Consider the following 15,612-nt stretch of genomic DNA (forward strand, 5'->3'; position numbering starts at 1 on the left):
CCTGTATGTAATCTGGAACATTTAAGATATCAAGTAGAAACGTTATCATTCGTTCAAGAAACTTCATTAGCTGAGGACAGACCAGTGGAAAATTAGCAATATCATTTAATTTTACACAACAAGAACAGACGTCTTGACTTGCTGCTTGATATTTCAGAGACACGAGTGGATTTTATCCTCATCTGGCAAGTTCTGGCTCAGTCAAGCTGTTCTCAGCACCATTATCTCAACAATGAATACTTGACATAGCTTAAGTTTCGGACATATCTGTGTGTCTTTCTCGTTGCTGTCTAAACGCATCATTTTGGGGGAGTCTACCGGCAATCACCACCCTGGTGCCTTGGTCTTGGTAGGTGGTTGCCGGGGTTATATAACTGGAACAGTAAGCCAAGCAAGTGTGGGTCGATTTTAGCACATAATTTACCTAGAAGTATAATACATGCCTAAATATTTTGCAAAAACGTAAAGATAAATGTTCCTTCTTAATTCACGTATTACGAATTCAGTGTTCAATGTATCCACAATGATTTTTTAAAATCTATTTAATTCTCCAATACATCCTGACACATCATCAGATTCTGACCTGTTTATTGGAGCACACCAAACTCATCCCTTCATTCCTTTTCACTTTCCGGGCTGACGTAGGTCACAAAAATGAAAGGACACAAAATTACAAGCAGGTGCTTGGAGTCCACGACCAACGCACTGTGTCATTTAAACCTTATCTGGAAGGCCAAGGCAGAGTTAGAGCTTAAGAGTTTTTTCCCCTCATCATCTGTTTGTGCAGCTGGACAGTATGCAGTATGAAGTTTTTCATCTCGAGTCTCTCTCTCTCTCTCTCTCAGTATACTGAGCTATTACATCTGTCGTCTGAACCATGTAGGTTATTAGATGGTGGCACGGTATCTCAGGCTGCAATCTTGTAACCTAAAGGTGGGGTCTAAATGTTTTTTTTTTTTTTTGGTGATTATAAGCTTAGGGATAGTGCTCTTTTTGAGACAATGGACAATTAAAGCAGCTTTACAGAAGTACAGAAACATGGAAAACAATTATAAAGTTTAAAGCTATTATTTATCCCTAACATTTATTCCTCATGAGCAAGCATGAGGCGACAGTGGTGAGGAGATGATATGAGGAAGAAACCTTAAGGGGAACCAGGCTCAGAAGGGAACCTCATCCTCATTTTGGTGACACTGGACACTAAATAATGTAAATGTTGATAATGTTCTTTCTTCAACAGCTCTTGGGGAACTAATAAGTCACTAATAGGTTAGTAGGTCACTAATTTCTTCCAGCCAAAAGCTGACTGGGGCAACGACAACTCAAAGACGGCGTGTTCTCCTCACATTCTGGTGGATTCAATAAAATATCTGTCAGGGATTCCAAACTCCTGTCTCAATGGCATCCAGCCTCTGTAAAGGTTACAAAAAGACAAAGAAAGAACACCTAACCAGTCAGGATCAAGAGATCATTACTAGCTCATTCCTGATAATACAATTAATAGCTACATTTCCAATGCTAGGTACAATCGATCCTCCCTGCAGGTGAAATCAGCATCTACATACAACAGACACAAAGCCATATTTTGGAGTGGTAGGGTGTAACCATTTAATTTCAGTTGCAACTTGCTGACTTTACAAAACATCATTCAGCAAATCTGTCTTGGCATAAGGACCACCGAAAAGGTACAAAACAATAAAGGTACATTTGTCATTATCAAAATAAACACAAGCACACATATTAAACCAATAGTATAGCACTTCAAAAATATTTTCGATCACTAGCTACATCATAAGTCTACCAGCATTCTGTCTACAAAATGGTATGAATTCATATCAATGTATGTTTTAGCCATTAAAATATACTACAGATTTAATATCCAAGGCACAAGATACGAAAGAAAATGAATAAAACAAAGAAGGTTCGAGTAAATACCATTAAGACATCGTCACAAAAGCAGACACTACAAGGCTCAAGTCAAATAACAATTCATACTCACATTGCTATAAGAAATGTACAAAATTTCACTGTAAGGTGACTCGTATTATAATGCAGGATCAGAAAGAGTATCATGACCATCAAAACACCAAGTTTTCTCTCTGTTGAAACATTTCAGACACAGAAGTTTGAATATTGTACATAAAAACTGTAGTTCCACACACATCCAAAACATCCAACAAATAAAAATCAACCCATGCTATATTAATTTTTGCTCTTATTTTTGTTTAGACCGGGACAACATGCAGATACCACAGAAAGAAAGCAGATACAGAAGGCAATACTGCGCTGGAAAATGCATCACTGAACACTCAGACTAAAGACACTGGCGTTTGAATCTACCACACAAGCCCTGGTGAGATCGAGGAAGCAATGTATTTACTGAATGTGTTTGGTCAGTACACCGACCACCATCAAGATGACATCGGACACCGCATCCAATATAGTGATACACTCTTTTGTTATTCGTTTCTTGTAAATGAAGTGCACTGCAGAAATAAAAAGAGAAACTGGTGTTCGAAAGAGCTTTAAAAATCCTTCCAGATAAATCTAATTGCTTGAGAATGTCCTGCTAATTATTTCTCAACTGTTTATTGGCCTTGGCAAAAAGAAAAAAAAAAATAATATATATATATATATATATATATATAAATATATAAAATAATAATCACATTCTTTAGCCATATTTGGAAACATGGGTGTCATCTAAAAGCTGGATATTGCACAATGCATACCATACCATTGGTTTATTGAGAACATCACATGGAGCAGCATTTGGCCAAATGATTGCCTTGTGCAATGTCAAATATAGGGGGGTGGGGGGGGGGGTGTATGGGCACACAAGACAGTGTGTGTTTGCTAATGACCACTGCTAAATACAGATTTCACAATTTCGTCATGTAATCTCTCTCAGATTTTACGGGAAAGATATTAGGTACCTATAGTCATGGAGAAAAATTTCACTGCTTGAAGATATACAGAAATTGAGGAAATTTTCTTCAATTTTTTTTTTCTTTCATATATCGAAATTCTTACAAGAAATGCTTAATCCAATGGTTTCTAGGTGTGAGGCACAGCTGTCAAAATCTAGCAGCATGACATACAGTAGAAAATAAAATGAGAAGCTTTGTAGGGGTTAGTGGGTGATTGTTAACTTCACACGAGTTTGGATCATTTCCTCCACTGGAAAGGAGACACAACTAAGGAAGGATTCCGTAAATGGAGTCTAAGCTTATTTTTTAAAAAAAAAAAATAAAAAAATAAAGCTAAACGGCACATTATACTGGATGACTTCTGCTGCAGAAGAATGAAGATGAACTAGTAGCACAGTCTTTTCACATTTCAGCTTGTTAGCCTCAAAAGTTCAGGTTGCAGCCCGGGAACAGCAGTGTGCTACAGTTAAGGCGCTCTGCTTTATGAGACTAAACAAATCGCTTCAAAGGGACCAAAAATAATTATAATAATAATAATAATAATAATAATAATAATAATCATCATCTTAGAGGAACAACTTTCCCTACTCATAGGTCTAGCATGATCCAGCCTGACTGAATAAGGCGAAGGTGTGATCATCTCACAGCTTTTGACTCATACACAATATCCTTTGACAAATGGCCTCATAGAGGGTCAACATTTAGCTGATAAAGCTTCAGGGAAAAAAAAAGAAAAAAAGAAAATCTATTACAGGACAGTTAAAAACAATGTCTAAACATTTCAAGTTTACAATGTCTGAATTTCAGAAGAAACAACCACAACAGATAACCTTATGTTCATATATAAAGCAAATGAAAAGAAGAACATTCCTATAAAGAACTTTTCAGGACTACAGATGAAGCTTTTTAAAAAGTCAACTATAATGAGTAATCCGACTTGCATTCTCCACGCACAGTCCAGTGTTCACTTTATTTCTTTTGCATTTTTACTGATTCAGGCCACAAGATCTGAAAAACACATACACAAATTCCAAAAGAATTAAATGGAATGCTTCTCATTCGATTGTAATTGACACAAGTGCTTTCTTTTGGTTCTGTCCCTCGCCCTGTATCTCCCTTTCCTCCTTCTCCGGCTCCGGCAACGAGGTGACTGTATTTTTTGCCTCGTCCCCTGCTGTTCCCTCCTCACTCCCATGGCCTCCTCTAGAGCCTGGTGAATTCTGGGCCATTGAGGCAGAGGGTCGAGAGTCATAGTTCATGGTTGAGGAGACCTGGGAGATGACAGGTGTTTGTACGGAAGAAGAGGAGGAGGAGGTGGCGGCGTTGACGTCGAAGGATTGTTCGGTCATCTCAAAATGGGCCAGGTTCTCCTCCTCTTCCTCCTGCATGTGGCTCAAGTAGTCTGGGAGGAGGAACTCACTGGGGAAACAGAGCACAGCAGGTTAAATACTGCTTCACATAGAAAATGACAATGTAAATAAAATTCATTGCAGTACAATTTTGAAGAATCACTGGCAGACAGGTAATACGCCATAAGTGAAGATTTATTAAGCATCTTCATCAGATATCAGCTGCTATTTGAGGTAAGAAGGGTTTATGTTAACATAGATTTCCCAAAGTCCCTCAATCAAAACAGATTTATGAATTTGCGGCTTTTTAAGAATGGAAAAGATTTATATGATGATCCACACCACAGGTTCGCACCTTGCCAGATGTGGAGCTGATTTTTTTTTTTTTTTACCAGCAGAGGTCTATGCAGGTAAACTAGACCTTCCAAAAGTAATGGAACAGAAAGGCCTTGCCTTTTCTTTGGCTATAACCTGAAGACATTTGGGTTTAAAATCAACAAATCAGAATTTCATCCTTCATTTCCTGTTTTTTCTTTTTTTCTTTCACAACTAGAACTAGATGTGTTAGAAATGTGACTGAGAGGTATTTCTTGTGGTCCAAGTGTGTCCTGTTAGAGTAACTGTTTAACCAATGAATCGCTCGGAATGTCTACTCTTGATTTGAGTCCTGTTTCACCTCTGAAGGCTGCATTTGATGTTAAGAAGCAGAAACATAGAGGCCATACCAAAAAATATGCAGCTCTAAGAATCAGAAGGTCAGATTATAGCTCCCAGTGAAATACAGAGATGAGCCACAAAAATTCTGGAACCAAGATTAACCTGTATTAAAGTGATGGGAAGGCCAAAGTGTGGAGAAAGAAGTAATCTGCTCATGATCCAAAATATACAAGCTCATCAACTCAAGCACAGTGGAGGTAGTGTCATGGCTTGGGCTTGCATGACTGCTTCTGGAACAGACTCACTAATCTTTATTGATGATGGCACTCGAAGGTAGCAGCGGAATGACTTCAGACGTCTACAGAAACATTCTGTCTGCCAATTTACAGAGAAATATATTTAATCTAATTGATTGAATCCAATCATGCATTAAGAACAATGACCTGAAACACACTACCAACACAATTAAGGACTTCATCAGGGAAAACAGTGGAAGATTTTAGACTGGGCAGGTCAGTCATCCAGACCTTAACCCGAATTAGCACATATTTCACCTCCTGAACAGGAGAATGGAAGGGAGAAACACCCAAAACAACAAAACAAAAGCAGCAGTTTGGTGATACGAGTGGGCCCCGCTTGATAAAGCTACTGCAAGCAGGGGATATGCAACCAAACATTATACTTAAAGACTATCTAACTCCTATACTTTTAGTGTACTTTACCAAAACAAAAGAACTGACCTTGCTGTTCCACTCATTTCAGATCGGATTGTACATCTAGCAGTTAAAGAACAGAAATTAAACGGATTTGGATTATTAAACTTTGTGATCATATAAAGTGAAAATGCATGTTTATAATAATAAGGTAAAACAGAAACAGAAATGAATGGTCCATGACCTCACAAGTGCGATCCACACCCAGCGTGAAACGGTCACATATTGTTACAATATCAATGCCATGTCATCTTGAACAAAGAGTACAATGTGTTGTGGGTTCTTGCGCAGAAAACTCTCCCCCTTTGACGTCTAACAATTAAATGTAATGTGTTACTTTCCATGTGCAGGAGTACTAGATGCACCAATCAGCCAGAACATTAAAACCAACTGCCTATTATTGTGTAGATCTCCCTGGTGCTGCCAAAACAGCTCGGATACGGCAAGGCCTCTGAGGTATGGGACACTAAGACATTATCAGCAGATCGTTTAAGTCCTGCAAGTTGTCCATGGTTTGTAATTGTTTCTTCAGCGACATTCCCAAAGATGCTTGATCGGATTGAGAAATTGAATTTGGAGGTTAATCCAACACAATTTTTGCAGTGCAGCAGGGTGCATTATCCTGCTGAATGAGGTCACTGCCATTAGAGGATTCCATTGTCATGACGTTCTGTACTTGGAGAGAAATGATATTTAGGTAGGTGGTATTTGTCAAAGTAAGATACCCATGAATGCAAGGACCCAAGATTTCCCTGCTGGCTTGCCTTCTTCCCATAGCGCCTCCTGGCATAAACACTTACCCGAGTGATGCTCATGCACCCAACTGCATGATGTAAAAGCATGTAAACACACGATTCATCAGACCAGGCAACCTTCTTCTGCTGCTCATGTGGCCAATGTAGGTGCTTCAAACACATCAACTTTGATAACCGAGTGTTCACTTGCTGTCTAATACCTAATGCCATTACTCACATAACCCGTCAATGGCTTTAATGGTCTGGCTGATTGGTGTAAAAGGTCCTGGTAAGCTTTGTTCATGTTAAAAGTTAAAACTTGTTCTTTCCTGTCACTTTTGTTATAGCAGCTGTAAACATCTGTTCCCTCACCACCCTAACCTTTTCTCTCTCTTGAAATTGATAATACAAAAAAAAAACCAAAAAAAAAAAAAACGCAGAAGACATGTTACTGAGGAACCGGAAAGCGCATCGATCATCTGTCCTGAAGGCTGTTCATTGGCAAAAAACTTACTGGCAGTTACAAAGAGCTTGCACCCACAAATCTTTATGCTAAATACAGTAAACATGTGGAGTGTTTCCCTATAGGCCCTGTGAGTACAATTTTTACTATAGAAATGATAACACACTCGAAGGAGCTTGAATGTTAATATAAACTTATTGCTTGAATTTGAATTACCATCTGACCAATCAGATTGGAGAATTCAACAATGCTGTGGTAATATAGAAATAATAAGCAATATTTAGTGGATTGTACCCTATTTGACAGTAATGCACCACAAATTTCTAAATGAGGAGGAGAATTAAAATAATCACTGCTATCCTAACATTACTAAGAAATCTAATTCACTGTTAAGGATTCAAAATCTCCTCAAGTCTCTGCCTTCCATCTTTAGACAGACTAATTCCTGTTTCAGCAAGACTGGTCGATGGGTTGATACAAGGTAGACAGTGGCTGGCTCTCGTTATTGAACGAGAGAAACATGCACCTCAACACAAATTGCAGCCGTATTCTCTGCCAGCAATCGCTCTCTCTTTGGACGCCTTTGGTTCATATCTTGAGAGAATGCCAAATTATTGCCTCATTCTTTCAGGCTTGTTCAGCTCATCCATTGTTTATTTGTGCTGGATACACACAGATTGGACAGGGAGAGAATGATGGGGAGAGAGGAATGGGTGACGAAATAGTAGATGTTTGTGGTTTAGGAACTGAAGACTCAACATTTCCAGGAATCTAATGAGGATGCTAGATCAGGATTAATATACTGGTTGTAATGAGTGGTCTTTTTTTAGGCCACCACTAAGCTCTTAAGAATTGGTTTACAATAGTTGTCCATGTACATTCTCTCTTTCACACCCTTGTATGTAACTAAGTGTTCAAATCCAAGTCCTTCAAATATGGTACGGTTTCCTTGCTTACTCTAGTGCTGCCCTTTACAGTGACTCGTTTCCTAATAAAGCCCATATTTAAGAACCTTTCACAACCACCATCTGGAAACACAAGTCATAACTGTTTCATTATATCACTTTTATAAATAGAGAATTTGCATCCTGACAATTAAGTGGATAACTAGGCCTGAAAATCCCAACTGAAAGAACACGATTTTTCGGGGTGCGCACAAGTCATGATGAGCTTCAAAAGGTAAGAGTGCATATAATAAATAAAATGCAAAAATGCGTGCCATGTCACAGAGCAAGGAGGGTTTGCAGAATGGTTAAAGAGATTTCTGTTGAAACAGAAAAAAATGATCTGTAACCTGGAGAGTGAAAAATAACAAACCGCTTTTCCGCTTGCCATTTTGAACCCTCGTGACTAGCTAATCCTGCATTGGTGTTTCTGTTCGCACAGACATTTCTAATTACGTTCAGCTCCTCCTCACCTGGTCTGGAAGTAGTTTGCTAGCTCTGATGCCTCATGGTTCAGACTCCTCAGGTGTACGATTAAATTGCCGGAGTTGGTAAACATGGCGCCGCACGTTTTGCACTCGTAAATCCGAGGCTTGCGGATGATGTGGCGGGACACCCTCATGTGGTGCTTATATTCACCGAAGGATGTGAATGTGGCGCTACAGATCTGGCACCGGAAACAGCGTTTACCTTCATGCTTCAGACGGTGCATCTTTAGGGAGTAGGCCCGTGTGAACTTTTTCCCACAGCGGTCGCACTGGAACGGCTTAATGCCTGCCGAGCAAATGGGTCAGCGGTCACAAGAAAGTCCACAGTTTCATATTTTGACAGTAAGCTTTAATCCGCATTATGCATGTATGGACTCAAGCAGTTCTCCTCTAGAGAAAACCATAATACCGGCAATGAAAGTGTGTCATTTTAAATTCTTAATTTTCGTTACTGATAGATTAGATTGGGGCCTAAAGCAACCCAAGCATATTCTAGGAGATGAAATTATCCTTAAAGTAACGTAAGAGCAGAGGCTCTTGCTCTCACCAGAGTGGATGAGCATGTGCTGTTTAAGGTTCTGGATTCGAGTAAAACGGACTCCACATGTAGGACACTGGAACGGCCGCTCAGGCCCATTGAGTCCCGGGCGCGTGGAAGGGCTGATGTACAGGTGGTAAGGGTACTGGACATTTTCAAGCCTACAGGACAGTAAAGAAAGAGACAGAAGGAAGATAATACAGGACACCATAGAAAAGATAAGCAAGTTATAAGAAGAATGAGCATAGTCAGATCAATGTGTTTGAGATTGCAGAACATTCGAGATAAAGTATTAAAAATATACTTTATATAGCTAAATGATCGAGTTAAGCTCCTCAACAAGATGCCCCCCCCTCCAAAGTTTAGATACAGTGTGAATGTGTAATGCAGATGCTATTAATAATTAAATGGTTATTGGCAAATAGTTTGAATTGGCAACTTGACAGTATTTTTATACCAACACTATCTGCTTCCAAAGTTCCACAAATTGCAGCCCAGAGAAATTTCAGACGAACATATCACAAGTTTACTCAGGCGTATCAAATTATCCTATAAAAATAAAAAAAAGTTTCAGAGAGGTACAGCTGTGCTTCTTTTCTTCTCCCTTTTGTTTTGCATCGCGACACTTCACTTTTCTCCCCGTGTTTCTACAACATTCAAGAGCCAAGAACTTTCCAGACACCTAGCCAACTAGCTTCTGGTCCTTTGGCAACAAATCATGCCAAAGTCTAATAGCCACGACAACACCACATAAGCTACCTCCACTTAAATAAGTAGAATATGGAGACTGAAAGGATAAAAAAAAGAAAAAAAAAAAAAGAAAAAAAAACTTTAGCTGTCCTCTTAGTTTTTTTTTTTCTTCATAAAATTGTAAGAGTGAAACGTCGTAAAACGATACTTCGTAAAAAACACTGCAATCCTGAAAAGCAGATGTACCTTTCGTCCTCCTCCATGTGGCCGGTGGTGTTCGGGGTGCCCTGGATGGACTGAAGACCCTCCGTCACCCCCTCATCCATGGAGCCTATGAAAGCATATAGTCACTTGTTTTCATTTCTTATATAATAATATAATAAATGAAAATGAAATCAAGGGAAAGGTTTAAAGAATTAGAGCTTGTGGTTAGGTATTTATAATCAGATAGCCTAATACGTTCTAAAAAATGTTAGTTTTTTAATAATAAAAAAAAAAAAAACATGGTGAAAATGTCACTAACCCTGGGTTCCATCTGAGACGTTCCTGTCTGAAAAGAGAGCGATTTTGGAAGCTTGTCCGATTCAAAAAATAAAGCAGAAAATCTTTTGGTACTCTACTCTATGGTACTCTTCGGAGAGCAATTTGTGGGTATTCATACGAACATAATGAAACAAACTTTTCCTTTTCCATGTAGAGTTGACTGAAATCACGGAGTCATTTATCATCACAAATAAACAGATACAGGTTCTCAGGAAACCCATTTCAGAAGTGACAAAAACAAAATAGGTAACCAATCGTAGTTTCATATGAGATCTTTATTTTCATCTAAAATTGTAACCCTACTGTTGCTCAGTGATAAAAACTTAAAATAATGACAAAAGACTATTTAAGACACTGGCTATTTAAGACCATTGCTGGCTTGAATGGATTTGCATCCATCTGGTGCTTTGCGATCAACAAACCCTTCTGTTTTTAATTAGAGCTGCAATTATTAATCATTATCACGGACTTTGTCGATTACGAAAAATTTGCTGATATGGATTTTTGTTAGCATCATATTTTTGCACTAACCAGCAACAAAAATTCAAGAGAACAAACACAAAAAATGCATACAATCAATAGCATTGAACTAACTTTACCTATGGGTTAATTTTTCATTCTTCATTATTGTAATTATCATATAATAACTAATTAAAAAATTTATTAAATGAGCCAATTAAAAACAAACGTCAATAGATTTAATTAGATTGAAAAAAATGATCAGCTTATGGGATGAAGGTATACCGACCCTGTAGTAGACACACGGGAGCACACTTTTAAACAAATCCTTATTATAATAGTTCGGTAAAACTCATGAAGTAAATATTATTGCAGACCCATTATGTTAAGGGAGCACAATAAAAATAATTACAAATATTAAATAAACCGATTATAAAATGACAAAACAAATAAGGAGCCACTAAAAGTTTCCTACCAATGGATGAAGACTGTGGGCTGATGAGCAGATCCTCTTGGGTGTGCTCACTGCCAGGCACAGTTTGCTGGTCGGTCAGTGAGCTGTGCGAGGCGCTGACTGGCTGTGATGCCTCCTCGTGTGCCTCTTCATCACTTAGCCTCTCCACCTTCACCTGCACGTCCTCCTCTTCCTCCTCTACCACAGCTGTACCACCCACACTCAGTGCCCGAGGGCCCTCGCAGGACAAGTACTCCACCAGTGCCCGACTGCCTCCGTCTTGTCCGGATGCCCCACTAGACTCCAGCAACCCCTCGGGAAGTTTGGCTTTTTCTGAAGTGAAGCGGCGGTCTACACCAAATGGATAAGTCCAAGAAAAAGCGAGGGAGGATTCCAGGGTCTGAGCAGAGCTTTCTGGGAAGGAAGACGATGAAGGTGAAGGATTTGGAACTTGTGGTGAGGAAGAGGAGGTTGGCTGTGGGCTGGCGAAGCCTTTACGTTTGCGGCGTGACTCGCGGCACACAGGGACAGGCCGCTCAGGTGCGCTGCATTCTGAAGATACTGGCGAGGGTGATAGGGCATCCAGCGGAGTCAAAGTGCAAGTTGAGGCGCCTTCTGGAGCTTCCTGGGGCCGGTGAAGAGTGGCGGTGTTGCCGGAAGCTGGGGACGAGTTCCACAAGATGCTGGACTTCATGAATTCCGAGCAGGTGTTGGCCACTGCAAACATCTGCATGTAGCTGGCGGCAGCCAGGACATCGATGATGTTTTCTGTGCTGATAGATAGTGTGGATGTGTAGGCGTATTCCAGCAGTGGAGCGAAGCCTGCGACGGTAACGTGGTGAAGATCCAGAACTGCCTTATTGTCCTCCATGCTGGCCTCATCATCACTTGGCTTCCCCGAGAGCTTAGCTTTGAGGAAGTCGCTGCAACAAGCCAGCACCACCTTGTGGGCAGAGAATAGCTGGCCCTGAACACGGATTGTAACATCGCAGAAGTGGCCCTCGCTGCGCAATGCATTGAGCTTGTCCAACAGCTCTTGGCTGTGACTGGGTGAATTGTGGGTAAATGTCTTCACTCCCATCTTCGTCGCAGATAAAGGATGGATTTCCTTGGATTAGGGAAGAGATGTAAATAAACAGATTTATTTAGGATACTAAATAAATAACAGCTGGCAAATACTATTGGCTTCGCTGAAAAGAAACAGTGAACATCAATGCCAACAACAATACCAATTTTCTTCATTCAGAACAAAAATATTACATTGTCCCAGAACATTCTATGCGAGCATGACCTTACCCACAGCTTTATGTTTTAAATCACTATTATCTCACTATAATCCTTCCAAACCCTTCTCAAAGTGCTGCTGCTTTAGTGCTTTTTTTCTCTTTTCACTCAACTGGGCAACGCCACATGTGACTAATGTGTGCCTGTTGTTAAAGTTAATTAAAATAATTATTTAAGTCAATAAAATGACCAGGAACCCTAATTTTGGAGATGGAAATGCATTGAACTAAGAAGAGGGACAATAGGCTATAAATGCCTAAAGGTGAGATTATAACCTGAGCCAAGCAGGACACATTTCGAGGGTGAAAAAAATGTCTGAACACACCGACAAGTCTGGAGAGCCATCTTACAATCGAGCTCTAACAAGCATATCCTAGAGAGAGGGAAGAGGGAGGGAGAGGAGAGACGGAGTGTGAGAGAGAGAGAGAGAGAGAGAGAGAGAGAGATTTACAGTTCTCTCAAACTGGAATGTGTATGACGCTAAGGGAAAACACGGACACTCTACAATGACTATGTTTTGTGGAATGTGCAACATGGAGATTCTGTAGTCGTATAAATAAACTGTAGAATAGTGATATTAAGACCTGCTCAGGATCATTGCTGCCTGAGTCAGATGACCGTTAACTGAGGAAAGGCCTACTCGGGCATCCTAATACTTGTGTGTAGAAAGTCTATTCCTCTATGGCTAAAGAAGGACTGATCCTGAGAAGGAAAATTAATAGACAAAGTGTGCAGAAATTCTAAATCATAAGGGTATTTTTAAAAAGCTTTCCTGCACTATAGTTAATTAAAGGCAGTGTGGAATAGGATTACACTGAATGTTGGTATTGGTACAATTCATTTGACCTACATTCTAAACCACTGACGTATTTTATGTTATGAATGTTTGCTGTTCGGCCTGATTGTACACCCAGGACGCAACTTGTCTTAAAGCCTACTTTCATCACATCTCTGATGTTTTGCATAACTTGGCACGAGAGACTTACGCAGAGGATGTCAATATTGGGTCAGTATCAGATAATAGCCTGTATTCATTGCTGTGATATTAGTACCAGATTTCATAATGCTATCTAACCAAAGCCTTTTAATAATACACAACTGAGATTGCTTTACAAAGACGGAGAACAAACTAACACACACACGAGTAAAGACCACAGATTGGCCATGATTTAAATGGCAAATACTGATGGGGTAGAATGACGTTACTAACCTAAAGTTGTCCTGAAGCGTTTCCTTCTTCTTAAATCACAGCAAGCTGCCAAAAATGACAATTCTAATCTGTCATAGATTTTATCTAGTTGTGAATAAAATCACTTGCATTATAACCATTGTCTCTTCAATCACGGAAAACAGAAACTTCTTACAGAAAGTTTCAAACATATCAACAATTTTTAATTCATTTATTATTAGGCTTGAAGTAATCTAACCATGGGGGTCACAGTCCAGTGACTTCTGGGACAGCCGGTCCCAAGCCTGGATAAAAAGAGAGGGTTGCGTCAGGAAGGGCCACCGGCGCAAAACATTGCCAAATTTAATCACGTGAATCGTCAGTACTCTGAATTTCATACCGGATCGGTCAGGTTAACGACGACCACCATCGGCGCCGTTGACCTACAGGGCGCCGGTGGAAATTGGGCTACTGTTGGTCGAAGATGGAGAGAGGAGAGTGCGTAGACAGAGAGAGAAGAGGAAAAGTAAGAGTGTAGGACTGAGAATAGGAACTTTGCATGTTGGTACTATGACAGGGAAAGGTAAAGAGCTGGCTGATATGATGGAGAGAAGGAAGGTGGATATACTGTGTGTACACGAGACCAGGTGGAAGGGTAGCAAGGCTCGTAGTATAGGAGCAGGATTCAAGCGGTTTTATTATTGTGTGGATAGTAAGAAAAATGTTAGGGGAATGTAAAGAGAGTGTCCAATTTTCTCCAAACCAATCAGAGTCAACATTGCACCAATGGTATTAGTAGGTCTAAGGCACAATATATCACAAGAACTACAAACGGTAACAGGTTACATAACAAACCAACCAAATTATCCTAGACGATATCAATAGAATCACTATCGCGTGCCAGTAAACCAATTCGACTATACGTATTTTGGTATTACGTCTATAGCTTCATATTTTCATGAGTGGACAAAACACCACAGCATTCCTCACCTTACTCTTTTACCATGACCTGTACAGGCAAAAGCTCAGTCCACACTGGACTAAAAGGACCGCAAGAGTTTTAACAGGGTCCTTACAGACACAGCATTTACAGATGGCACAGAAATTTTGTGTAAAAAGTGCTCAAGTGTAAAAATAAAAATCCATGCCCTTAAATTCCTAACTTGTGGATTGAAGTCTTGCGAGAAGGCCTGCTTAGGGGAAAGTTAAAGGGGCGTGGCTCCGTGCGCGAGCTGCTTTTGTTTATGCGCTGGTCCTGAACAGTAAACTTGCCTCCAGTCAAAACAGCACGAGCTTCCCTCAGATCAAGCAGGCGTTTACAAAATATTTACTTACTTATTTATTTTTTTTAACACCTTATCATTTCGTAGCCTTGCTCGAGGCGACGCTCAGACGTCTTTTAATCATTTAATTTCTATAAAAAATAATAACAATAATAATAAACTAGAAAAATCACGTACACTCACCAAACACCTGTCCATAAAGTTACTGGTAAGTGTCTCGAAAAATGTTACGGAACAAACCACGAGCTCCTTTATAGCTAGCTAGCTAGCTAGCTGGCTAACTCGTTAGCTCGCTAGGTGAGTAACATTGTGTGACGCCGACCATTAAAAGTCCAATTCTTTTCACGGCACAGCAACGACACGATACGTGCAGGATGCATGCATGTCTAGTTTACTCACCTTTTAAAACGAAAGCAGCGTAAACACGATGGTTTGTGGGGAAAAAATTTAAAATATTACGGGAGCATGAAGCTAACCAGCGAGCTATCCATATTAGCGCGTGCTAGCTAGCTCGGCACTGGTATCATTGGTGTTGCGCTTTCAACAGGAGTTCTCTCCCTCTCTTTCGGGAAAAAATGTCGCATTCCTGTACGTCGTTAACAAACTGCTAACTAACTTGTACCGAGAAAAGTCCTTGTAAATGTAGCTGGTGGTGGGGGGGAAAAAAAGCGTTAGGTATCGGAGCTGCAGCTCCTTTTCTGGGCCACTTGATGTTTACATCTTCTATCCCAGCATGCCGTTCGCGTAGCCCTCAGGATATCTACTTTGACTGACGAGCCCAAAAGGCTCTGGCTGACCTCCAGCTAAGCTCCTAGTGCTCTACCTAGGATGTGGAAGCATGTTTCATTTAATTGATCATAATATGATTAATCCCTCTTAACATTATGACTCTGACACCCAGAGTAATCAGTGTCA

At 40.1% G+C, this 15,612-nt stretch overlaps 1 protein-coding gene across 6 annotated transcripts; it reads right to left on the bottom strand.

The window, feature by feature from the left end:
- Positions 1 to 1,594: 1,594 nt before the first annotated feature.
- On the bottom strand, positions 1,595 to 15,506 carry zbtb44 (zinc finger and BTB domain containing 44). 6 transcript variants are annotated; one of them, XM_058382859.1, is made up of 9 exons: positions 15,097 to 15,505; positions 13,815 to 13,885; positions 13,457 to 13,719; positions 10,984 to 12,070; positions 10,030 to 10,056; positions 9,753 to 9,837; positions 8,826 to 8,977; positions 8,264 to 8,564; positions 1,595 to 4,349 (listed from the first exon to the last, which is right to left on the bottom strand). In XM_058382859.1, exons 4-9 carry the CDS (start codon positions 12,041 to 12,043, stop codon positions 3,986 to 3,988), a joined length of 1,989 nt encoding a protein of 662 aa, XP_058238842.1. In that variant the 5' UTR covers positions 12,044 to 12,070; positions 13,457 to 13,719; positions 13,815 to 13,885; positions 15,097 to 15,505; the 3' UTR covers positions 1,595 to 3,985. The 6 variants fall into 6 exon arrangements, with proteins under 6 accessions (XP_058238842.1, XP_058238841.1, XP_058238839.1 ...); XM_058382858.1 differs by having other exon boundaries at positions 13,457 to 13,885; XM_058382856.1 differs by lacking the exons at positions 13,457 to 13,719; positions 13,815 to 13,885 and having other exon boundaries at positions 15,097 to 15,501.
- Between the last annotated feature and the right edge of the window lie 106 nt (positions 15,507 to 15,612).

Source organism: Hemibagrus wyckioides, linkage group LG28, assembly GCF_019097595.1.
Source record: "Hemibagrus wyckioides isolate EC202008001 linkage group LG28, SWU_Hwy_1.0, whole genome shotgun sequence".
NCBI classification, from domain to species: domain Eukaryota; kingdom Metazoa; phylum Chordata; class Actinopteri; order Siluriformes; family Bagridae; genus Hemibagrus; species Hemibagrus wyckioides.

What these genes read in the sequence shown, in the direction of transcription:
- zbtb44 (XM_058382859.1), bottom strand. Translation starts at nt 12,043, where the DNA reads ATGGGAGTGAAGACATTTACCCACAATTCACCCAGTCACAGCCAAGAG. An exon ending in CGTCTCAGATGGAACCCAGG is followed by an intron (nt 9,838 to 10,029) that starts GTTAGTGACATT and finishes ATGCTTTCATAG; the next exon opens with GCTCCATGGATGAGGGGGTG. An exon ending in GCAAACTACTTCCAGACCAG is followed by an intron (nt 4,350 to 8,263) that starts GTGAGGAGGAGC and finishes CTGTTTCCCCAG; the next exon opens with TGAGTTCCTCCTCCCAGACT.